The 26,604-nt window shown below is 45.7% G+C and overlaps 1 protein-coding gene across 6 annotated transcripts in view; it reads left to right on the top strand.

Annotated features, from left to right (window-relative positions):
- The window catches only part of PLA2G4F (phospholipase A2 group IVF), a 569,872-nt gene that overhangs the window by 141,013 nt on the left and 402,255 nt on the right, over positions 1 to 26,604 (top strand). For all 6 annotated transcript variants that reach the window (XM_044271892.1, XM_044271895.1, XM_044271893.1 and 3 more), the window contains exon 12: positions 18,819 to 18,955. In XM_044271892.1, coding sequence (XP_044127827.1) covers positions 18,819 to 18,955 — 137 coding nt within the window. The remainder of the gene's footprint in view (positions 1 to 18,818; positions 18,956 to 26,604) is intronic.

The following is a 26,604-nucleotide window of genomic DNA, read 5'->3' as shown; positions in this document are numbered from 1 at the left end:
GGATAAATAGATGATGGGATTGATCTCTGTACTGACTCCTGATATATTTATACATATTAATTAGATCTCCCCTCAGTCGTCTTTTTTCTAAAGTGAATAACCCTAATTTTGATAATCTTTCAGGGTACTGTAGTTGCCCCATTCCAGTTATTGCTTTAGTTGTCCTCCTCTGGACCCTCTCCAGCTCTGCTATATCTGCCTTGTTTACAGGAGCCAAGAACTATACACAGTACTCCATGTGTGGTCTGACTAGCGTTTTGTAAAGTGGTATCACTATGTTCTTATCACGGGCATCTATGCCCCTTCTGATGAAACCCATTATCTTATCGGCCTTGGCAGCAGCTGCCTGACACTGGTTTTTGCAGCTTAGTTTGCGGTTAATTAAAATTCCTAGATCCTTTTCCATGTCAGTGTTACTGAGTGTTTTACCATTTAGTATGTACGGGTGACTTGCATTATTCCTTCCCATGTGCATAACTTTACATAAAGGGAGGACATTGTAGAAGGTGAGGTGGAGTATTGTTGTTCAAGTGTGGTAACTCTGTCATTCAGAGATTGTACGGTCTCATGAGCTGCCTGCAGGGCCTGGCCTGTTTAGCCTCTATACGGGCCACTTATGCTTCCAGGTCTTATCTGGTGGGCTAAGCACTCACCATCTCCCAAAGTTCTGCTAATGTGAGGTCCAGGGAAGTTTGGGGGTGGGATCCGTCATATATATTGTCGGGTGGTGGTGGCAAAGATGGCTGATGTGCCCTGACTGAGGGATGGTGTTTTAGCCACCGCCAGAAAGGAGGCAGGAACCGACTGTGAGAGAGGGTAAGTCTCCACTCTGCGTGAAAGTTCGAAGTGGTGGGTTGAAGGAACAATTACTTGATAGGAGGCCAGCACCACCATGTCGGTCTGGGTGCAGGGTGTGAGTAAACTGGAGGTTCCCATAGGAGCGAGTGGGGGAGCAGGGGTCAAGTGAAGGGGTATGAGGTTAGAAAAGTGAGAGCAGTTAGTGGCAGAGGCTTTGTAATGAAAGGGAGACAGCAGTAAGGAGAAGTGAGGATTAGCAAGTGAGTGTAGGATAAGGCAAGAAGTGGCTGAGTGAGAACCTGCTGCCCCACGTGACCAACTCCCTCTGAGGGTGATGTATAAGCACACCCCTCATTCTTCACACGATACCTCTGATGGTGAGGAGAGACTTTCCCGATGGTTGTACCAGGTGCTACCTCAGAGGAGAATTGGAACACGAGTGAATCTGGACCAGAGTGTGAACCCACTGGACTGACCTCCAGGTGACACAATACACCCAGTGGATGCTGGGAGGACAGGGGCTGATCAAACTGAGGCGTAGTCAGGGCAGTCGGCAGTGAGGAAAAGTTCATAAACGTAGATCAGGGTCATGGTAGGCTGCAGTCAGGCAAAGTCCGTAAAACGTAATCCGAAGCCCGATACACAGACTGACAAGAACCAACAGAACACCTTCGCTCAAACAGGAAACAAGGCAAGCTAGGAACCTAAGTTGCTCAGGCGCCTTTAAATGAGGCAGACCGGCTATAGGCAGGGGAAGATAGAGGGTGTGCACAGGCTGCCTCATAAAGGGAGGAAAGACACACCCACACACTCCCTAAATACACACAAGGAACTCTGAGCCAGAGTGCAAGCTTTGCTCAGAGCCAGGAGGAAAATGCTGGTGGCAGGAATGCAAACCACAGCTAAGAACGCTTCTGCCCACGCCTTTCAGCACCTCGTGCAGCAGCGGGAAGGAGTGAAGAAGCCCAGTGCCCGTACCTGCGTGTTGATATCGCCGTTTGCTCCTTTGTCTCGTTCTCACAACCGAAAACAATCCTTGGTGTAGTGTGCGTCAATGTGTTCACAATTCCTCCAAAATAAGACGTTCTCAAGCAGTATCCAATAATGTGCCTGCTTCCAACACCTAGGCGTGGTTTATTTATACCAGAAGATGGGAGGTGGTCTTACAATCATGACCAATGGGGAGACAGGTTATGGTATGAAGTGATTGGCTGGCGAAGATTTGAATGATCTTCGCCCGTACTCACACTTATTTACGCCCTTTCCATTGCTGTGCTTATCCTCATGGATGAAGAAACCTTTGTTCGACGGTCCCCATCCCTTCCGCCTCAGTCGGCGCCATGACACTGGTATCCTGCAGTAATACTAGGCCGGGCACAAATCGGCTACAGGTCAGGACGACCAGACCATCGTGCGAAAGTTTCTGCGCGATGCGAGTGAATATGCGCATCTCCATACGATAGACGGCAACCATACGGCGAACAATAATTTTTCCACAACAGTTCCCCCCTTTTTCGCCATATGTCATCATTTCAGCGGCTCCCTAACACTACAATCACTAAACCAAACCTCTAAAGGGAATAAACATGTAAAGGGAAACATGTAAAGGGGAACATGCTACACTACAGATGAACTAACAAGAAGAATCTGACCTAGCTTTCTTGGGCCTCTTTGGTTGCTTGACCGCGACGTCCGGCAAGGGTGGTGACAGTGAAAAGTCTCTAAAGTGTCTCTAATAAAGAAATGCCTTCAAAAAGGAAGGGTGATTCTCCATGACCAAAATTTGGTTGCTCTGGGCGATGGTTCTCTGCGATCATAACGTGGTCCTCTGAATGGCTCCTCGCAGCTCGATTCATCAAGCAGCAGGTCATTCTTACCGCCACATAGAAAAGAAATAGAAAGCACAACAGTAACAGGAAATACACATTTCCTTAAGCCACAATCCTATAGAAAACATATCACCAAAGCCCCCCAGACCTTTTAAAGGGGTTCCAACCTTCATCTGCAATCACACGTGCTTGCCCCTGTAACGCCTTAACTCTATCTAGATGGGCCTGATCCTTGTCACCAGTATCTTCCACCCAGGTGCAGCAATCCTCCCCGATGAATTCACAGAAACCCCCCTTTTCAGCTAAAAGATAGTCGAGAGCCATCTTCTGGAGGAGAAGAGTTTTTTCATTCTCATGGTCTCGACGGTCTTGTTGAACATCTCATCCACTATGGTAGAAAATTTGTTCAGCCGCTTTATAAGTTCTATACCCCATCTGGTCTATCCAGGAAACCATGCCCAAGCACGGTCCCCTGCAGAGAACAGCTCCCTCCTCATCCTTCTTCCCATACTCGCCCTCCTCTGCACCATCAGATCCTCGTGACCATCAGCAATGTAGGAGGCAGGGACTAACCTAACTAAGGAGCATGACCCTCTATCATTTGTGGGAATGACTTTGTAAGCAGCCTGCCCACACAAGAAGTAATAGGGCCCAGTTAGAGAGACACAAAGGTCATTAGGGTTCTGGTTTTGGGAGTTGAGCAACATCTGAATGGATGAAGGGATTGCTGCACCATCCTGAATGTCACACCCTCCCCCCCAGCAGATAGTCGTGTCTGGTGGTTAGGTTGTTATGGTCAGGGATTCTATGGTCGATCTGGACAGTGATCCCAGCATTCGGTCCGACCAATAGACTTGGCTCCAAATCCCGAGCTGGTTGCCACCCTCCCTACTCTATGATGGGGCCACACAGAAGACATGCAAACTTTCCAATCACGTGTCATCTCTGTTTTGGATCCACTCCTGTTTTTTTGTGTGTGTTTTTTGGCCTTGGCAATACTGATGGCTTACTGACCAAATGCTGACCATGTGAAGGCAGATGCTCAAAAGACACCCTGTCAACGTCAAACACAAACTTACTTCTGACACACTTTCCACTCTTTCATGGGGCACTACTTGTATCAGCGTGTAACAGAACAGGTTCTGTAGAAATCTAAAATGAGTGCGCTCTTTCACTCTACAGTACAATCCTGGGCCACTGCACGGTTCTTGATACCTGATGCTAACAATGACCTATAAGGATAAGTTAACACTTGAGGTATTTGGTCAGTTTTGTTCCCGTAATTGACTAAATAAGTGAAGTGTGAAGTGATTCTAAGAGTAACACCTGTTAACTGCCTGTCATACAGACGCAAAGTAACGGTTTCACTACCACAGTGGACTCCCTATGCATGTTTCTACAATGCACAGTGTTCTAAAACAATATAATCTCTGCAGCCCGGAAATAGCTGATTTTTAACGAGATTCGTTACAAACAAATTCTGATCGAATCTTTTTGAAAAATTTGGCGAACCGTACAAAACTTTTTTTTTTTTAAATGTGCTTATCTCTATAGAAGATGATTGTATAAAGAGCTTTTAAGCAAATAGAATTACCTGCTGTTCACATCTGGTTCAATTCCTGGTATAATTCCTGTGTTACACTTAAATGTGGCACTTACATGGTGCACTCAATTGACCACATACCTCCAATATATACAAATAATGAATGCTAATTAATGATACCAGGCTTAAGCAAGAACTGGGTGCAGCATTAGATCTAATTTGCACAGATAGATGCAAGGAAAAACATGTAACTGTATGGGGAACTCCCAAATTTCCCCTGACAGATAATGTTGGGGGAAGAGAAGGATCGGATAAACTGATTATTTTTGCAATCCTTTTGTTCTCATAGAACATAAGCCATCCTCTCTCCACATTAACAACACATACATGTTTGGCCACCCCAAGCTTGTATGTGTATGGGGAAGTCGGAAGGGAGCAGGGTGAGATAGCAGTTGGCTGAATGATCATCTGGCTGACAATTATTGAATGCGTATGGCCAGCTTTAGGGTAAGTACATATAGTACGTAATTTCTGTGGCTTTCAACTAAGGATTTGTACAGGAAAAATCTGTACTGTAGCAAGCAAGTGGATGAGTTGGTGGAAAATAATTTTGTAATAGTATTGCGTATCAAGTGATTCTGACAATATTTTTTCGTGACCTATTTTATTATATTTTTGTGGTAATAGATGAACTGGCTGTGTCACTTCATCAAATAGCATTTATTATGTATTGCTGTGTTGAGACTCTTTAAGGGCCCTTTCACACCTGCGTTATAGTCTTCCGGCATAGAGTTCCGTCGTCGGGGCTCTATGCCGGAAGAATACTGATCAGGATTTCCTAATGCATTCTTAATGGACAGTCCGTCCTTCAGGATGCATCAGGATGTCTTCAGTTCCGGAACGGAACGTTTTTTGGCCGCAGCAAATAGCGCAGCATGCTGCGCTTTTTGCTCCGGCCAAAAATCCGGAACACTTGCCGCAAGGCCGGATCCGGAATGAATGCCCATTGAAAGGCATTGATCCGGATCCGGCCTTAAGCTAAACGTCGTTTCGGCGCATTGCCGGATGCGACGTTTAGCTTTTTCTCAATGGTTACCATGGCTGCCGGGACGCTAAAGTCCTGGCAGCCATGGTAAACTGTAGTGGGGAGCGGGGAGCAGCATACTTACCATCCGTGCGGCTCCCGGGGCGCTCCAGAGTGACGTCAGGGCGCCCCAGGCGCATGGATGACGTGATCGCATGGATCACATGATCCATGCGCATGGGGCGCTCTGACGTCATTCTGGAGCGCCCCGGGAGCCGCACGGATGGTAAGTATGCTGCTCCCCCGCTCCCCACTACTACTATGGCACCCAGGACTTTAATAGCGTCCTGGGTGCCATAGTAACACTGAAAGCATTTTGAAGACGGATCCGTCTTCAAATGCTTTCAGTACACTTGCGTTTTTCCGGATCCGGCGTGTAATTCCGGCAAGTGGAGTACACGCCGGATCCGGACAACGCAAGTGTGAAAGAGGCCTAAATGAGGCTCCACTGTGTTTTTTGGAGCTGGTCTCCCTAAGATCAGCTATTGTTTTGTTTGAGTAGTCGACAAGGCATTGCTCCCAGTTAGCCAGAATCCTACTCAACACTGATGAGGGGCAACACCTGAAACAGCGGTCTGTGGATGGATAACTGGCTTAGGTCTTCCCCTGTCATCTCCTTAGGGCTGTTTCACACGAGCAGATGCCGTGCGTGTCCTCTGCAGCGTGAATGACAGCCAAGCTGCACTTCGGACAGCAGAAACGCAGAGCATTAACATGACTGATAATGCTCTGTGCCTCTTTGATCTTTTTACTACAAAATCACAGTAAGATAAAGTTGTCACTCTGATCCGTGTCTCCGCTGTCCAGTGCGGGTCTTGGCTGTCATTCACGCTGCGGCTGACATGCACGGCATCCGCTTGTGTGAAACAGCCATTAAGGCTTGTAAAAGAGCTGGATCTTGACATAGGGGCCACTTAATATGGTGGATCAGGTGATCTCTGTAATGGGGACAACCCTTTGCTTAGTTTTCCAACCTTTGAGGAATATCTGACTTTCACTGTGTTGAAGACCCATAACTGGGGCTCCATGGTTATTTTGCATGTTACGGTTTCCCAGCTTCGCACTTTGGATTGCTGTGTTGAGACTCTTAAATGAGGCTTCACTGTTTGTTTTTGTAGCTTGTCTCCCTAAGATCAGCTACTGTTTTGTTTGATTTATGTAGAGAAAGTTAATACAAAGCACTTACTAATGCATTTATTTTCCATATTGCCTCCTTTGGCTGCATTCACTTTTCCATCACATTATACACTGCTTGTTCCCATGGTTATCACCACCCTGTAATCCAGCGGCCATGCTTACACACTATATCAAAAAGCACCAGACTATGTGAGCTCCCATTGTCCCAGCCACCAGAGAGACACTTTTTCCTATATTGTGCAAGGACGACCACCGCTGCTGGATTGCAGGCTAGTCATAACCATGGAAAGGAGCAGTGTATAACGTGATGGAAAAATGAATCATTCCAGCAAAGGAGGCAATATGGACATCACTGTTTAAAATTACTTATATTATTGTTCTCTACATGATAATGCCACTTGCTGAAGTGAAACAATCCCTTTAATGAAAAATACAAAACATATTTAAAAAATATTTTTTTCCCCCCATTTTTAACATGAATATATCATATATTTATGTACATGTAACTATTGTGTTATGGAATGTATGTCTGCATATGACTACTTTTATTTTTGATAGCAATAGACATTTAACATTTTTAAAACTATTACAAAGTTTACACTTTCAAAATTTTGAAGGCCCAATTTGACGTTTCCAGAGTACGACCAAACTATACACTGCTATTGACATACTAAAATACGCTTATTTCTCCCTTCTAAGGCTGCGTTCACACGGGCGAGATTTCCGCGCGGGTGCAATGCAGTAGGTGAACGTATTGCACCCGCACTGAATCCTGACCCATTCATTTCAATGGGGCTGTGTACATGAGCGGTTTTTTTCACGCATCACTTCTGCAATGCTTTAAAATCGCAGCATGCTCTATATTCTGCGTTTGTAACGCAGGACAGGGCCCATAGAAATGAATGGGGATGCGTTAATAACGCATTGCATCCGGATGCAATGCGTTGCGTTCCGTTTTTCACACAGGTTTCAACACTTGAAAAAGAAAGTGATAGACAGGAAGGAAGTGATTTTTTTCAGAGCTGCATGTCTGAAGCTGGATTGTTGTGTCTGCTGGTGTGAGGTAGCTGGAAAAATGCCCAGACAGCCAAGCAAGCCAATGGACGTCGAAAAATTGATAGTGGTGGTCCAGGGCAGGCCCTGTCTGTGGGACACTCGGTCTGGTGAATACCATGACCGCTACAAAAAAGATGCTGCCTGGGAGGAAGTGGCCAAGGAGGTTTTTTCGAATGTTTGGGACAAAACTCCAGCAGTCAAGCGCCAAACTTTTAGTAAGTGCACTGTCCATATATATATATAGACATTTGTGATATTGGCTTTATGTTCAAAGTAGCATAGCACATGTGTAACATTGTCCTCCATTTTAACATAGCACATGTTTTATCTGAGAAGATAGTTTGCCATTTGCTATGCTATAGAGCAGTGTTGCACAACCAGTGTGCCTCCAGGTGTTTCCAAACTACAACTCCCAGCATGCCTGCACAGTCAAAGGCTGTCCGGCCATGCTGGGAGTTGTAGTTTTGCAACACCTGGAGGCACACTGGTTGTGCAACACTGCTATAGAGGACTGTGATGTTGTGATAGATCACTGTGACCTTTACCCTTTTTCTCCTGATGCATGATGGGGGAGGAGGAGCTGTACCAGGAAGTCAGACAGTGTGTGTGAGGGGAACTGGAAGCAGACACATGAGGCTGAGAAGGGATTACATCTGATAAGGACAGAAGCTGTTGGAATAAGACTCCTCCATGTAAGAATGCCATAATGTTCTGAGTAATAAACCTTGCTCTGGTTAAGTAGTACATCGGCCTGTGTGCGTAACTTGCTGAGCAGATACCGGCAGCATTGCCAGCAGCACCTGAGAGACACAGAGTGTCCAGGGGACATAACAGTGGCGACGAGGATTGTGGATTTTAGCACACATGGCCTTCATAGGGTTTATTCAACCATTTGATCCTGCAGCTGAGTCATGGACCTCCTGGGTAAAGAGGCTGGAACAGTATATGGAAGCGAATAATGTGACTGTTGAAAAGAGAAGTGCAGTTTTTCTCACTGCATTGGGTCAAGCTGCATATGGTACCCTCAGAGACCTTGTTTCTCCAGACAAGCCAGCCTCTAAGTTCCTGCCTGAGTTAATTCAGACGCTACATACACACTACAACCCGAAGCCGTTGGAAATCGCGGAGCGGTTTAAATACTACGGTAGAAGGCAGCAGGCCGGGGAGGATGTAAAGACATATATCATTGTTTTACGTAAACTGGCTGCCACTTGTCAGTTTGGAGACTACCTACAGACGGCTCTCCGTGACATGTTCGTCATGGGACTCTGCGACCCAGCCATACAGAAACGTTTACTCACAGAACCCGACTTGACTCTGACGAAAGCCACTGACCTTGCTACGGTCATGGAGTTGGCAACACGGGACGCCACCCTACTGAAGGCACCACCTACAACTCCTGCAAGCCAGGGTGAGGAAATATTCCACACTGCTATCACTCAACGCTCGAGACGCCCGTCCCCTGCCACTCAGCTTAAACCTCGCCACCCTAATTCTTCTGTCTCTGGGACCCCGACTTGCTACCGTTGTGGTAACACTACTCGCAGTGCGCCTGCTTGCAAGTTCAAAGATGTCGTTTGTTTTCGCTGTGGGAAGACTGGTCATATTGGGCGCGTTTGCCGCAGCTCTCGCTCCCCGAACACTACCACAAAAGATAGACGTAAACAGACATTCCGTGTGGATATGGACAATAACGGTTTTAGCTCTGATGAGGAGACATGTGTCCAGCATGTTGGACTGTTTCGAGTAGCTGGGAGTACTCCGGCGATTAAAGTGGATGTCACACTCAATGGCTGTCCTGTCTCCATGGATGTTGATACAGGGGCAGCTGTGTCTGTCATTTCATGGACTGATTTAAAGGCATCGGGTCTGTCCCTGCCGCTAAAACCTACAAAGCTCACGCTACAAACCTACAGCAAGGAACTACTGCAGCCCTTGGGTTATGTAAAGCCCCTTGTTACATTAGGCAACCACAGTCAAAGTCTACGCCTTTATGTTGTAAGGAATGGAGGTCCTCCGCTGTATGGAAGGGACTGGATCAAAGCCCTGGGCATGCCTCCTTTTACCATTGCCCAATGTACATTGCTTTCTAAAGTAGACCATTGGGTTGAATCCCTGAAGTCACGTTTTAAAGAGGTTTTTGAGGACTCTTTGGGCACCGTAAAAGGTAAGATGGCCCACCTCCTCTTGAAGCCTGGTGCTACACCTCGTTTTTGTAAGGCAAGATCAGTACCTTTTGCCTTGCGGAAAAAAGTGGAAGCAGAGCTGGACCACCTATTGGCTGAAAAGATCATAACGAAAGTGGATAGAAGTGAATGGGCATCACCAATTGTGCCTGTCAAGAAAAAGAATGGAGACATTAGGATTTGTGGTGATTTCAGGGTAGCTCTGAACAACCAACTTCTTGTGGATCAATACCCATTGCCTCGACTTGAAGATTTATTTGGCTCACTGGCTGGGGGGCAAAAGTTTACAAAAATAGACTTAAAGCAAGCTTACCTGCAACTGCAAGTACACCCAGATTCACGCCATCTGTTGACCATTAACACTCATAAAGGATTATTCCAGTATAACCGCATGGTTTTTGGCATAGCCCCAGCTCCAGCCATCTGGCAGCGGATCATGGATGAGGTACTGGCAGGAATACCTTTCACCCAATGTCTACTGGATGACATGCTCATCACTGGTCCCACTGATGAAGAACACAGAAAGAATGTTGAAGCTGTGCTAGGGAGACTCCAGAAGTATGGGTTACGTGTTAATCTGTCAAAATGCGAATTTCTCAAGTCTCAACTGGAGTTTTGTGCCCACAAGGTGGACCGTCATGGGTTACACACTACTGAAGAAAAGGTTAAAGCCCTTACCCATGCCCCTACCCCCCGGAATGTCACCCAGCTCAGGTCCTACCTTGGCCTCCTAAATTACTACCACCGTTTCTTGCCAAACCTAGCGCACCAGCTCTACCCATTACATCGCTTACTGGATGCAAGAGCTAAATGGATATGGACAGACAAATGTGAAGAAGCTTTTCGGCTTTCTAAAGAACTCATTCTGTCTTCTCGAGTTCTGGTCCACTATGATTTAAAGAAACCCGTCATCCTGGCTTGTGATGCCTCGCCTTATGGGCTGGGTGCAGTGCTTTCCCATGTCATGCCGGATGGCACGGAGCGCCCCATTTCTTTTGCCTCCAGGTCTTTAACCTCAGCAGAACAAAACTACTCCCAGATTGACAAGGAAGCTTTGGCCATTGTATGGGCCACAAAAAAATTTCACGCGTACGTCTATGGTCGGGAGTTCACACTTATCACTGACCACAAACCTCTGTTGTCAATACTGAACCCTCAGAAAGGAATTTCTACAACAACCGCATCTCGCTTACAAAGGTACGCTTTATTTTTAGGAGCTTATGCTTATTCGATCAGATACCGCTCCCATGATACCCATGGCAATGCAGATGCATTTTCCAGATTGCCACTAAGAGATGACCACCCACTAAGAGAGGTACGCGTAGTAGAAGTACACAGGCCACAATCTTGCATGTCCACCTCCCTGATTGCCAGACATACAGCCACAGATCCTTTCCTGTCTCAGATATTCTCTTATGTTCAGACTGGATGGCCAGAGAGTGTTTCAGGTGACTTTCGTCCGTACTTTGCCAGAAAATGTGAGCTTGTGACTAATGCTGGTTGCCTACAATGGGGCAATAGAGTGATTGTACCCCAGTACTTGCAATCAACCATGCTAAGGATACTGCATGAAGGCCATCCTGGTGTGGTGCGCATGAAGCAGCGGGCCCGGAGCTATGTTTGGTGGCCACAAATGGATACAGCAATTGAAGATTATGTTGCTCAATGTCCTGGGTGCTGTCAAGCCCAGCGACCCCAAAAGAGAGGAACCCTGCAACCTTGGCCATGGCCAACAGAACCGTGGTCCAGACTCCATCTTGATTTTGCTGGCCCTATCCAGGGTAAAATGTATTTGATCGTGGTAGATGCACATTCCAAATGGCCGGAGGTTTTTCAAATGCCTTCTATTACCTCAGCTGCTACCATTCTAGTCTTAAGGAAGCTCTTTGCTCAATTTGGCTTGCCTACAGCCATAGTCTCCGACAATGGAACTCAATTTATTTCGCATGAGTTTCAATCCTTCCTTAGTGGTTTGGGTGTCCAACACTACAAAACAGCTCCTTATCATCCAGCTTCAAATGGGCTGGCAGAACGATTTGTGCAGTCATTTAAGAAGCACTTACTGTCCACTCTGGACCAGGTTGGACTGTCAGAAGAGAAGCTGCTGGAATTCTTGATCATGTACCGTAACACGAAACACGCTACTACTGGGCTGTCACTGGCTTTTCTTATGTTTGGCAGGCATCTCCGCACCAAACTTGATTTCGTTCGTCCGCAGGAGCAGTCACCAACACCTCCTCCGCCGGGCTGTCTGGGATTCCGTGCCGGTGATCTTGTATGGTCTCAGAATTACAGAGCTTTGCCTCCTTGGCTTCCTGGCGTTATTGATGGAACTCTTGGCAGAAGAATGTATCTTGTCCGCCTGGAGGAAGGCATTTGTGTTCGGCGACACCTTTCACAATTGAGGAAACGCATTTGCCGGCCACTAGTGACAAAACCGACCCTTCTTTCTGACCACCCACCAGAGTCTACTCTGAACTCTGCTGGTGACATATGGCATGGTGTCTGGCATGATCCCACAAGTTTACACCCAAACCCTGAACCGGTTGGTGACCATATTCCTGAGGAGCCCGGACATGTGCCTGAAGTTGCAGAGCCTGATTTGTCTGTGGGACGCCCACTGACCTCTCCAGTACCTTTGACTGACTTTATTCCTCCCGGTGCTGTACCTCTGCGTAGGTCTACCCGTCAAAGACGTCAAACGCCTCGCTGGCAAAGTGCTGAAATCTTACGGGACACATTGGAGGTCAGGGAACAGAGACAAAGGGCTCATGAAGTGCTGCGGAAATCACAGAACTGAGTTGGAGATACTACTTGCTGAACTGATCTCGCTTGCCTTGTTATGTTATGTGTTCAACATTTTGTTCTCTTGTTATGTTTGGTTTTTTTTTGGTGGAGGAAAGGAGGTGTGATGTTGTGATAGATCACTGTGACCTTTACCCTTTTTCTCCTGATGCATGATGGGGGAGGAGGAGCTGTACCAGGAAGTCAGACAGTGTGTGTGAGGGGAACTGGAAGCAGACACATGAGGCTGAGAAGGGATTACATCTGATAAGGACAGAAGCTGTTGGAATAAGACTCCTCCATGTAAGAATGCCATAATGTTCTGAGTAATAAACCTTGCTCTGGTTAAGTAGTACATCGGCCTGTGTGCGTAACTTGCTGAGCAGATACCGGCAGCATTGCCAGCAGCACCTGAGAGACACAGAGTGTCCAGGGGACATAACAAGGACATCCCTACAAATCCACATGGTAGTCATACAGTATCTTTTTTTTTTTTTTTTTTTTGTAGTTGATGAAGTAAAGAATTGATGGCGGAGTTGTCGCGATCAATTTCGGAAGGAACTGGCCCATCACGGCCGCAGTGGTTCAGGGCCACTGAAAAAAAGGCCCTATATTTATAAGGAGCAGCTAATGTTCCTCAGAGACATCATGGACGTGCGCCCGTAAGTACATATGTAATCCTATATGCTTACTGTTAAAAAAATCCTAAATAATAAATATGGTATGTTGTCAAGGTAACCTGTCATCAAGTTTATGCTAACCTCCCTGAGGGCAGCATAAATTATAGTGACACAAATGCTGATTTCAGTGGCCTTTCACTTATATTATATGACCGAAAAGGAAGTAGGTTCTGAGAAGCAGGATCAGAATCATTGCAGGCCAGGCCTAGGAAAAAGTCAAATCTACCTGAGAAGAGTCATGGTTATTCATAATCTCCAGCTCTTCTCACCAATCTGCTAATGATGGACAGACTGACAATCAGCAGGTGACTCACCAGTCTGTACTTTATTTTGGCGTGATTATGGCCAGCATAAAGTTGATGACAGGTTCCCTATATAAACATGTAATTTAATAATGTTTTCTCAATTGAAGGACGGAAGACAACCTGGAGGAAGAGACGGAGCAGGCTGCCCAGCAGCAGCAGGCTGCTGCTGAGGAAGAAATTCCACCTTCCCTGGACCATCCACCAGCTCCACGCCCCACATCCCTCCTACAGAGTATGCACCTTCACTACAGCTGGGGGCACGCCGGAAACGGTCAATGCCCACAGCTGAAGTGGAGGTGAATACTCGGGTACTCGACTACTTGTCGAGGGTCCGGCAGGAGGACCACTATGAATTATATGGGCGCAGTATTGGTGGCCTACTAAAAAAAGTTCCGGAGGATCTTTATCTGTGGACCCAAGGCGCCATTGGGATCCTCCTTGAGGCAGCCATACCGCCCAAAGATCCAACAGAAATATTTGTTGCGCTAGAAAATTGGCGCCTATATGGGAGTATCCATGGGCCACCATCTAGGCCTCCATCTATGTTTCCCAACAGGCCACCCCACTACCCTCCTCCTCCTCCTCGCCAACCATACCTCCCTCCACCCCAACAATATGGTCCTGTATACAGTAATGAGGCATCATATGCTCAACCTGCACCCTCCGCAGTTCAGGCTGCTCCACCCCAGCACTTTGCCCCCTCTTCTCAGGGCAGTTACCAGCCCTCTCAATCAGAAGTTAACCCCCCCACACCATCACGTTACTACAATTTGTAAACTGATGGAAGTTTGTTATTGTTCAAAATTTTATTATTTATGTCAAATATGACAATTTTTGTTGATATTATTTTTTCAGTAAAAAGCAAAACATTTCAAACCAATTTGACTTTATTTTTTATTACTAGTACAATACGCAGTACAGAAAAAATGACATTATGAGGGATTAGTTGATATTTCACATGCATTTAAAATAATTAGTTATGCACGTGAATTATGGAAGCTCGCAACCCACGTCAAGGGTCCTCATATTTTTGCGAGTCCCTAACTTTTATTTAAAAAAAACAAAAAAAAAACACATCCATCCAGGATACATACAATGTATAGTCATCTTCACTGTATGAAAACAATATTATCTTTGGCCAGATGAGAACGGTTGTTGATTAAATGTAAATGACCCAGCAGGAGACATGAAATAGTCCGAAAATAATTCTCTGACTCTCAGTCCTGCTGAAGCTGCTCTTCCAAGTAGAGAAGGGTCTCCATGGGCTGCTGAAGTCAACACCTCTGCATCGTCATCTGGACTGGAGTCATGCATGCGAGTGAAATTATGGAGCAGTACACACGCTTTAATAACATTGTTTACATTCTCAGGGGCAAGCTGAATAGCAGAATGAAAAATACGCCATTTGCTAGCTAAAATTCCAAAGGCACACTCAACATATCTTCGGGCCCTGCTTAAACGAAAATTGAATGTGCGCCTTTCCTGATTTAATCCTCTCCTAGGGAAAGGACGCATCAGGTTTGGCGATAGAGCAAAAGCCTCATCACCAACTATAACATATGGCGCTGGTGGGCCAGAAGAGCCAGGAAGAGGAGCTGGCTGGGGAAGGTCCAGTTGGTTGGACTGAAGCCACCGACCCATTCTGGAAGCCCGGAAGATGCGAGCATCTGCCGAACTTCCATAGGCCCCGATATCTACAATTATAAACCGGTAGTTTGTGTCAGCCAAGGCCAACAAAACTACCGAGAAAAACTGTTTATAATTATAGAATCGGGACCCTGAGCTCGGTGGCTTCTTCACCCGTATATGCTTGCCATCAAGGGCACCAATACAATTAGGGAATTGTGCCCTATCCTGGAAGCCCTGTGCAATCTGAAGCCACTGCTGCCTTGTTGGTTGTGGCAGCACAGCAGCTCGCAGTCGCAACCACATGGTGGCACAGGTAGCCCGCACTATTCCTGATATTGTGGAGGTCCCCATGCGGAATTCAAAATGTAAGGAGGCAAATGAGTTTCCTGTTGACAAAAATCTGTGAAAAAAATAAATAAAATAAAGTTTACAACACTATCACCATCACATTTGTCATGCTATCATGCAGCTTACAATCAGCTATATATCGAACATAAAATACATGGTTTTTATCCTGACTGCAAAAAATTTAACATACCTCAGGGTTATAATTAGCCGTTCCTCAGCTGAAACACAACACTGCATGTTGGTATTCATGAAGGTTAGGCCAGGCCTCAACTCCCCCAAAAGCAGATCAAATGTAGGGATGGACATGCGGCAATAACGAAAAAATTTGGCAGGGTGCGCACGGAGGTCAGCATACATAGTTAGAAACTGCCCTTTGACAGCCCTCTGTGCAATTATTGGGTGAACCCACATCCTTGTCCTCCGCGGTTCCTCCTCAAGCATTTCTCTCCGCTCTCCGAAACAACGAAATACCAGCCAGTGCAAAAGCACAAGATCAGGAGTTGATGCGGGCAAAGACGACATCCTGCTTACAAAAGGAACACCTCAAAATAGAATCAACACACTTCAGATATAGAGCCACACAAAATGGAGCTGCCACAAACTGAAGAGCATGTTGGGTGTGTTTATATTGTGTCTCAAGTGAACATGTGACTCAACAGGATGTTTGCGTTTTTTTTCACGCACGTTAATAACGCATGTCATCCGGATGCTATCCGCGCGGAAATAACGCAAACACTGAACGCAATCGCTGTGAAAACTGACTTGCTTTTAAACAAAAATCGCACGTTTTTACCTGAACGCATCCTGAGCTAAAACGTCACGCCCGTGTGAACTCAGCCTTAGAGGTAGAAAAATTGCAATCAATCTTTTTATTTTATTTTATTTTTTTTGGGGGGGGGGGGGGTAGAGGCCTACTCTAATTGGATGTCAACTGAGTGCGACTGAACTGTACACTTCTATTGATGCACTGTAATACAATATTTGCGCACCTGTCTTCTATCTTCATCCTCTCTGCCCTGTTTCTCTAGTGCGCTGAATTTTAAATGTAAAATGGCAAGCACCATTTTGCACAATTTGTCTGAAGGAAATGGGCGAGCTTTGGATTTGTAAGGAAGAAGAATTTTTGTAAACTTTGTGACTAATCCAATTTGTTTAGAATGGATTCCCTCATCTCTCAAGAGGATGACATTTTTTTACATAAACAAAGAGTACCAAAATCTGATTCAGAAGCGATGCAGATGGTGTCATCAATGTCAAAAATAGGGATCCAAGATAGTTCAAAGTGATGTAAAATGTATTATCACTACCTTCTTTAGGCTACTTTCACACTAGCGTTGTTTTAATCCGGCGTTCAATTCCGACACTGGAACTGCCCGCCGGATCCGGAAAAACGTGTGAAAACGGATTACATTTGAATCCTGATCAGGCTTTCGATCACAATGGAAAAATGCATTGGAAAAAACGGATCCGCCATTTATGGACTTTAACTTTTTTTTCAAATTTTTCGGGTTTAACATGCAAAAGCCGGATCCGTTTTGACTGAACACACGGGGCCGGATCCGGCGTTAATGCAAGTCAATGGGAAAAAAGCCTGATTCAGTCAAAGTGTTCAGGCTTTTTGGCCGGAGGTAAAAATACTGCATGCTACGTTTTTCTGAAAAGCCTGATCAGTCAAAAAGACTGAACTGAAGACATCCTGATGCATCCTGAAGGACTGACTCTCCATTCAGAATGCATTAGGATAAAACTGATCAGTTCTTTTCCGGATTTGAGCCCCTAGGACGGAACTCGGCGCCGGAAAAGAAAAACGCTAGTGTGAAAGTACCCTTACTGCAACTACATCTACTGCGGCACAGTGTCTGAGGAAGGCTTTGCATAGCTGAAAACGTTCACACGTACTGCCGTATGTTACTTTGCTTCTATTTGAAAACAAAAGAAAAGAAAAATACAGAGAATACCTGGTTTATCTGCGGTTATCTTTGAAAATAAAATTGTATCAGGCGAGACAGGATGTGATGCACAATCCATAACAGAATAACTTCCTGTCATGCCAAACCAGAAGCAGTGTTCTGAACACCATGAAAGAATGTAGGTCATCTGCAGAACAAGTATTATATATAAACAACTATACAATATACCTTGACTGTTACTAGAACAGGGACACTTCCTACTAGAACTAAATGGCTTGCATGAAATAGAGGGACGCCTACCTTTATAACATGATGTATATGAATATGTCATATCCGCCACACCTCCAAAGAAGTGTTCAATACTCATACCTTCACCAGGGACACCTGGTTGACAACTTGAATTTTAATAGGAAACCCTCCTATGGAATGTAAAAAAAACAAAATAAAATAAAATGGAAAACTACGGTAGCTAAGGTGTCCAAGAAATTTGTTAATGAATAGGGACAAAATTAAGAAGTAATACTAGGTGGGTGGTCCTAAAGTGGAGATTGAGGGAAAAAAAGACAGAGAAAAGTGGCTACATTGTTTTACACCTAGCTCTCACAAATATCTGCCGAATTATGCACTGCTTTATCAGCAATGCACTGCTATTTAACTCTGCAGGTATTTTAATCAGTTAGGCTACTTTCACACTAGCGTTCGGGTGTCCGCTTGTGAGCTCCGTTTGAAGGGGCTCACAAGCGGCCCCGAACGCATCCGTCCAGCCTTAATGCATTCTGAGTGGACGCGGATCCGCTCAGAATGCATCAGTCTGGCAGCTTCCAGCCTCCGCTCAGCAGGCGGACACCTGAACGCTGCTTGCAGCGTTCAGGTGTCCGCCTGGCGGTGCGGAGGCAAGCGGATCCGTCCAGACTTACAATGTAAGTCAATGGGGACGGATCCGTTTGAAGATGACACAATATGGCTCAATCTTCAAACGGATCCGTCCCCCATTGACTTTCAATGTAAAAGTCTGGATGGATCCGTTCAGGCTACTTTCACACTTAGAATTTTTTTTACAATATAATGCAGACGTATCCGTTCTGAACGGATCCACCGTCTGCATTATATGAGCGGATCCGTCTCAGACGGATCCGCTGTGAACGCAAGTGTGAAAGTAGCCTTATATGTTTGTCAACCATTTACACACTTTTGATATGAGCCTATCCCCTCATTCAAGCATTTTAATCTTGTGTGCTGACTCCTGAAGGACAATATTTTGTATTTAATTTTTACTACTGAACAGTCAATTATTTTTTTTAAATATGGTTTTCCATGAATATTAGGTTTTTAAAAACACCACTTTCTGTGGCTGCAATAAAAGTACAACTACAGTACTAACTATTGGCCAACACAGAAATTAGTTCACATAATCTTAAAATATTTTATTATATTAATTTACTTTTACAATCCACACATGCAAAACTGCAGGAGAGTGTATAGAGCAGAATCATTCATAAACAATTTAGCTTTTTTTATTTTTTTTACAGGTTCCTGTAGCTGCAGTTCTAGGTTCTGGTGGAGGAGCGAGAGCAATGACTTCATTCTACGGTAGTCTACAAGGCCTTCAAGATCTGAAGTTACTGGATAGCATCACTTACTTATCTGGGGTGTCTGGATCAACTTGGTAATTCTGAACATATTTTTATTTAAATGGGTGCTCTCTAAATATAGTTTATAGAATCAGTGAAAGAGTTGCAAAAACGACTTATTCACACTAGTGATTCATGTCCATGTGCTGACCATGTCAACGGAAAAATCTGTGAAAGAAGACCCAGGACTATTGACCCACTAGAATCCTACATCAGACAAGAATGGGACAACACTCTCCAGCAATTGGTCTCCTCACTTAGCAGATGTTAACAGACTGTTGTTAAAAGAGGATGCTACATAATGGTAGTCATGGCCCTGTCCCAACTTTGTTTCGATGCATTGCTACCACCCAGTTTTTTTTCTTAAGTTTTTTTTTTAAATAGATTTTTATTAATTTCAATTCAAAATATCAATAGCTAGAAATACAACACGACAGCCGAAACAAGGTAATTATTATAGAAGTACAATTGATACATCTTAATTAAGATACATATCAGGTTACTAGTAACTAGTAGAAAGGAAAACAAACAGAAGACATGTAGGTAGGTATCCTTTAAATGTATAGCCACTGTACGACTCAGAATCTGTAGGCTCAAAGCCTACAGAGAAGACCCTTATCAGATTGCTATAATGTAGTGTTTTAGTCCATGTCAAGGACAGGCAAGACCTTTAAAAAGAGCCCATGGGAGCCATGTTGATGGGACTCATTTCCTGCTTTGTTACCTGGCAGAGTAAAGAAGTTCCAACGTGTGTGTATATGATAAGAACTGTATAACATTCTGAAAGGTTGGGGGAATGATAGTTTCCATTTTCTGCTAATGGCTAGATGGGCAGCGAGTACCACTGCAGAAAGATCTTTTCTTGAAGTCTCCTAGTGGAGATTTTGGGATAATATATGAAGAAGACAGAGATACCCCCATCACCCTAAGAGACAGAGAGTAAAAATTATATGCCACCTTCGTGTCACAGCTGTAAATGAGCAACAAGAGTGTACACAGAGAATAACAACTGACGGACCCACTCTAGGGAGGAATAAGGGTGACCCCTGCCAGACCCTAAAAGCTCTACCTAAGCTGCTATGCGCATGTCCGGATCCGAATGGTAGATCAAGACATGCCCGCGTACCTAAGGCTGAAGACCACGGAAAGCCCTACAATAGTGAAAGGGGCACGGCCACCGGTGCCCTGCTCAGTATATGGACGGAACCGAGGTCGCCTCGGATCCAGTCAGCAAAGAACAGATAAACACAATGTCTGTACACTTAACTGAGGTGCTGCAGCCGCAGTGTAAACAGATCCGAAGTACTCTCATCAGCAGGACACAGATCCAGTGAAGAGAAGTAACACAGTGAAGACACTCAAGCAAGAGATACAGCTCAAAATGAAGAGTATAATCCGCACCTCTACAAAGGAGGAGGGGTGATTTAAAGGCAGCAAAATCAAACACAGGAGGAACAGCTGGGAGGAAGGAAACCAAAAGTAAAGACCTCATTACAGAGACGGAGAAACAGGGAAGAGAACTCCTCCTAGCTCAAGTAGTGACATCATCCTAGGGGTGTGGAAACAGAGCTATGAGAACGTCTCAAAGCTCTGGTAGTGACAGTACCCCCCCTCTACGGGTGGACTCCGGACACCCAGGACCCACCTTCTCAGGATGAGCCCTATGAAATGCCCTGACGAGGCGAGTGGCTTTAATGTCCGACACCGAAACCCACATCCTCTCCTCAGGACCATAACCCCTCCAATGAACGAGGTACTGAAGAGAACCGCGGACAATGCGAGAGTCCACAATTCTGGAAACCTCAAACTCCAGATTGCCATCAACCAAAATCGGAGGAGGCGGCAAAGAGGAGGGTACCGTGGGCTGGACATATGGTTTTAAAAGAGCCCCGTGAAACACATTATGTATCTTCCAAACCCGTGGAAGATCAAGACGGAAGGCAACAGGATTGACGACTGACAAGATTTTATAAGGGCCAATGAACTTGGGACCCAATTTCCAGGAGGGAACCTTCAGTTTAATATTTTTTGTAGACAACCACACTAGATCACCCACATTCAGGTCCGGACCAGGCATATGTCTCTTATCAGCCACACGCTTATATTTCTCACTCATCTTTCTAAGATTACTCTGAATCTTTTGCCAAATGGTAGACAAAGACAAGGAAAATCTCTCCTCCTCAGGCAAACCAGAGGGAGCGCCTCCCGAGAATGTCCCAAACTGCGGAGGGAACCCATATGCACCGAAGAATGGTGACTTATCAGAAGATTCCTGACGACGGTTGTTCAGAGCAAACTCGGCAAGAGGGAGAAATGAACACCAATCCTCCTGGTTCTCTGCCACAAAACAGCGCAAATATGTCTCCAGATTCTGGTTGACGCGCTCAGTCTGACCATTCGACTGCGGGTGAAAAGCAGAAGAGAAGGACAGCCGAACCCCCAGACGAGAACAGAAAGCCTTCCAGAATCTGGACACAATCTGCGTGCCTCTATCGGAAACAATATCCGAAGGAATGCCATGTAATTTAACAATATGGTTGACAAAAGCTTGCGCCAATGTTTTAGCACTGGGTAAACCAGGGAAGAGTACGAAATGAGCCATCTTGCTAAAACGGTCCACCACCACCAGGATCACCGACTTCCCTGAGGAACGAGGAAGATCCGTGATAAAGTCCATGGAGAGGTGTGTCCAAGGATGGGAAGTTATGGGTAACGGGAGAGGGGGACCTGAAGGCCGAGAACGAGGGACCTTAGCGCGAGCGCACGTCTCACAAGCAGCCACAAAACCCTCCACCGACTTACGGAGAGACGGCCACCAAAATCTCAGAGCAATGAGATCTACCGTGGCTCTACTCCCGGGGTGACCAGCAAGAACGGTATCATGATGTTCCTTGAAGAGTTTGTGACGTAACTCAGGAGGCACAAACAACTTCCCAGGAGGACAACGGGGAGGTACCTCAGTCTGGGCAGCCTGGACCTCGGCCTCCAAATCAGAATACAGGGCAGAAACAACCACCCCCTCCGCCAAAATGGGACCCGGGTCCTCTGAGTTTCCTCCTCCCAGAAAACAGCGAGAGAGAGCATCAGCCTTCACATTTTTGATCCCAGGGCAGAATGTAACAACAAAAATGAATCTGGAGAAGAAGAGAGACCATCTGGCCTGTCTCGGATTCATGCGCCTGGCCGACTCCAAGTACGCCAGATTCTTATGGTCGGTAAACACGGTGATAGGGTGCCTGGCTCCCTCCAACCAATGGCGCCACTCCTCGAAAGCCAAATTGATGGCCAGCAACTCCCTATCCCTCACATAATAGTTTCTCTCTGCCGGGGAGAGTTTTTTAGAGAAAAAAGCACAGGGTCGCCACTTGGCAGGAGAAGGGCCCTGGTACAAAACCGCACCCACACCCACCTCGGGAGCATCCACTTCAACAATAAAAGGTAAGGAAACATCGGGATGCACCAAGACGGGAGCAGACGCAAAACTCTTTTTAATCTTAGAAAAAGCTGCAAGCGCCTCCTCCGACCAAGAGGAAAAATCCGCCCCTTTTTTGTCATGTCAGTGAGGGGTTTGACAACAGAGGAATAATTCAAAATGAACTTTCTGTAATAGTTCGCAAAACCCAGAAAGCGCATCAATGCCTTCTGATTCTCAGGAAGCTCCCACTCCAGCACAGCACGGACCTTCTCCGGATCTATGCGAAAACCAGAAGCAGAGAGGAAAAAACCCAGAAATTGAATCTCCGATACCATAAAAACATATTTCTCCAGCTTGGCGTACAATTTATTCTCCTGCAGAATCCGCAGAACCTGAAAAAGATGATCCTGATGGGTCTGAACATCAGGGGAAAAAAATCAAAATATCATCAAGATGCACCAATACAAATTTCCCCATTAAACTGGTAGAAAATACTGTTAACAAAATGCTGAAAGACGGCCGGAGCATTCATCAGGCCGAAAGGCATAACGAGATTCTCAAAATGCCCATTAGGGGTATTAAAGGCCGTTTTCCATTCATCCCCCTCTCTGACCCTGACCAGGTTGTATGCGCCTCTCAAGTCCAACTTGGAAAAAACCTTGGCCCCAACAATTTGGTTGAAGAGGTCCGGGATCAGAGGAAGAGGATAGGGATCGCGAATCGTGATACGGTTCAGCTCCCTAAAATCTAGGCAAGGTCTCAGAGCCATCTTTCTTTTTAACAAAAAAAAAACCAGCGGCAACAGGAGATTTTGAGGGACGAATATGCCCCTTATCGAGACTCTTAGAAATATAAGTTCGCATTGCGATTCTTTCCGGTTGTGAGAGGTTGTAGAGGCGTGCTTTTGGCAGTTTGGCGCCGGGAATGAGGTTAATGGGACAGTCAAACTCCCGGTGAGGAGGTAGCTCCTGAACACCGCTCTCGGAAAACACGTCCGAGAACTCAGAGAGAAATGATGGCAGCGTTTTAGTAGACACCTCTGCAAAAATCGCTGTGAGACAATTCTCTCTACAAAACTCACTCCACTCAATTATTTGCCTTCCTTGCCAATCAATAGTGGGGTTATGTCTAATAAGCCAGGGTAACCCCAAAACTAGAGGAGAAGGCAATCCGTTAAGGACAAAACAAGATATATCCTCCACATGAGTGTCACCTATCGCTAACCGGATATTGTGAACAATGCCCTTCAGGGATCTCTGTGAGAGTGGAGCAGAGTCAATAGCAAAAAACAGGTATATCCTTTTCTAATGTGCAAACCTGAAAACCATGCATGGCTACAAATTGAGTATCAATAAGATTGACGGCCGCTCCACTATCGACAAAAATTTCACAAGAAATGACTTTGCTCACTAGCGCTACCCTGGCAGAAAGGAGAAAACGGGAACTGCAGGTCAGAGGAAAAGCATCAATTCCTACATCAACTTTGCCCAAAGTAGCAGATGAAGCAGAATTTGATGATTTACTTTTTGAGGTCTTTCTCTTATTATAACTCTTAGTACAGTTCAAGAATCTCGTAGACGGACAAACATTAGCCAAATGACCTATGCCCCCACAACAAAAACACACCATTCTCTGAGGACTAAATCCTCCTTTATATGGGGCAAGTCGACCTAGCTGCATGGGCTCCTCCACAGAGGGAACCGAGAGAGGATGAGGCCCCTGCACACTAAATGAGTCCGCACCACTGCCCCTAGACTGAAAATGACTGGACAGAGGTCTCGTTTCTTTCTCTTAGACGCCTGTCAAGGCGTACTGCCAATGACATGGCAGACTCTAAGGACGTTGGTCTCTCATGGAAAGCAAACGCATCTTTCAATCTCTCTGAGAGACCATGAGAGAACTGACTCCGGAGTGCAGCATCATTCCAACCTCTATCAGCTGCCCATCTCCGAAATTCAGAACAATAAAGCTCAGCAGACAGTTTGTCCTGGCATAACAAACGTAAGTTAGATTCAGCCAGAGCAACACGATCCGGGTCATCATATATCTGCCCCAGGGCTAAAAAAAAAATCTTTCTACGGATTGAAGGGAGGGATCCCCCGATGGCAACGAAAAAGCCCAAGTCTGAGCATTACCCCTGAGCAGGGAGATGACAATCCTCACCCTCTGTTCCTCATTACCAGAGGAATGGGGACACAAGCAAAAATGGAGTTTGCATGCCTCTCTGAAACGAACAAAATTCTCACTGCCCCCGGAGAACGTCTCCGGAAGTGAGACCTTTGGCTCGCAACAGACTCCATGGGCTGGAGCAGAGTCCAAAGCTTGAAGCTGAGTCATAGATTGACGGAGATCCGCTACCTCCAAAGAAAAACCCTGCATGCGGTCAACCAGGTCAGAAAGCGGATACATGTCAAAAAAGGACGGTTTGGCGGATTATAATGTCACGGCTGTAAATGAGCAACAAGAGTGTGCACAGAGAATAACAACTGACGACCCACTCTAGGGAGGAATAAGGGTGACCCCTGCCAGACCCTAAAAGCTCTCCCTAAGCTGCTATGCGCATGTCCGGATCTGAATGGTAGATCAAGACATGCCCGCGTACCTAAGGCTGAAGACCACGGAAAGCCCTACAATAGTGGAAGGGGCACGGCCACCGGTGCCCTGCTCAGTATATGGACGGAACCGGGGTCGCCTCGGATCCAGTCAGCAAAGAACAGATAAACACAATGTCTGTACACTCAACTGAGGTGCTGCAGCCGCAGTGCAAACAGATCCGAAGTACTTGCATCAGTAGGACACAGATCCAGTGAAGAGAAGTAACACAGGTGAAGACACTCAAGCAAGAGATACAGCTCAAAATGAAGAGTATAATCCGCACCTCTACAAAGGAGGAGGGGTGATTTAAAGGCGGCGAAATCAAACACAGGAGGAACAGCTGGGAGGAAGGAAACCAAAAGTAAAGACCTCATTACAGAGGCGGAGAAACAGGGAAGAGAACTCCTCCTAGCTCAAGTAGTGACATCATCACAGGGGTGTGGAAACAGAGCTATGAGAACGTCTCAAAGCTCTGGTAGTGACACTTCGGGAAAGAGGTAGCATGAATGCCTATAGATCTAAGGGAATGTTGCAGGCTAATATATTTGAAAAAATAATTATCTGGAATATAATATTGACACTTAAGATCTGAAAATTCCCTCAGCACCTTACCATTAAACAAGTCTACCACTTCTATGATACCCTGAGATTCTCACAGGGACATGTTGACGTCAGAGATGAATGAGTTTATCTCGTAGGTAGAGCCAAGATTGGAACCAAATTGGTAGCATCGTTGAACATATGTGATAGAAATTCTGGCCAAGGTCTGCATGGAAGCTTTAATGCTAGGCAATTTTGTTGGAGATGGAGTAGATTTATTGCTGAGCAAATGAAGCAGAGATATAAGTGGAAATCTATAATTGACCTGTTCTATGGCAGTATATTTTTTATTATGTGTGGCTGTCCATTATCGAATGGAATCTACTATGGTCATATGGTCATAATACATAAGGTTTAGGATTCCCATTCCCCTAGGCTCGACCGGCTTAGTCAGTGTGAGAAGTAAATAGTGGCTATATGACCCACCTATAAAGTGAAAGGTTTGCAAAAGCTATAAAGTAGTTTTGGGATATAGCTAAGTAGTGGAGTTACATTTTTTTTTGGAAAGGTTTGAGAGCTCAGGCTAAAAGGGTTTCTACCACCAGAAATACTGTTATGTAGCTGACTGACATTAGCGATGCACTAATGTCAGCACTACATAACAGTATGTTTTTTACCTTTTGTCCCTTCAGCCGCTTTGATAAAATAAGCACTTTTATAATATGCTAATGAGCCTCTAGGTGCTATGTGGGCGTAAAATCAGCACCTAGAGGCTCCGTCTACTCACCCTTTATCCCGCCCAGGTCCCCTATTCTGCCCGCCCCGCTCCTCTTGATCGATACCACGGTTCGCAGCATCGCTGACGAAATCCCACGCCGTTCACTTCTGTATTCGGCGCAGGCGCAGTGAGTAAATGATGCGCTCCTGGTGCTGGATTCCTCACTGGGCCTGCGCCGACTACGTCACAGTGAGGAAGCCGGCATCAGGAGAGTGGCCTTCACTCACTGTGCCTGCGCCGAATACAGAAGTGAAAGGCGCAGGATTTCGTAAGCGATGCTATGAACCGTGGCATCAATCAAGAGGAGCAGGGCGGGCAGGGGACCTGGGTGGGATAAAGGGTGTGTAGATGGAGCC

The sequence above is a fragment of the Bufo gargarizans genome, chromosome 11, assembly GCF_014858855.1.
Source record: "Bufo gargarizans isolate SCDJY-AF-19 chromosome 11, ASM1485885v1, whole genome shotgun sequence".
In the NCBI taxonomy this organism is placed as follows: domain Eukaryota; kingdom Metazoa; phylum Chordata; class Amphibia; order Anura; family Bufonidae; genus Bufo; species Bufo gargarizans.
This window is presented reverse-complemented; position numbering and strand designations above follow the sequence as displayed.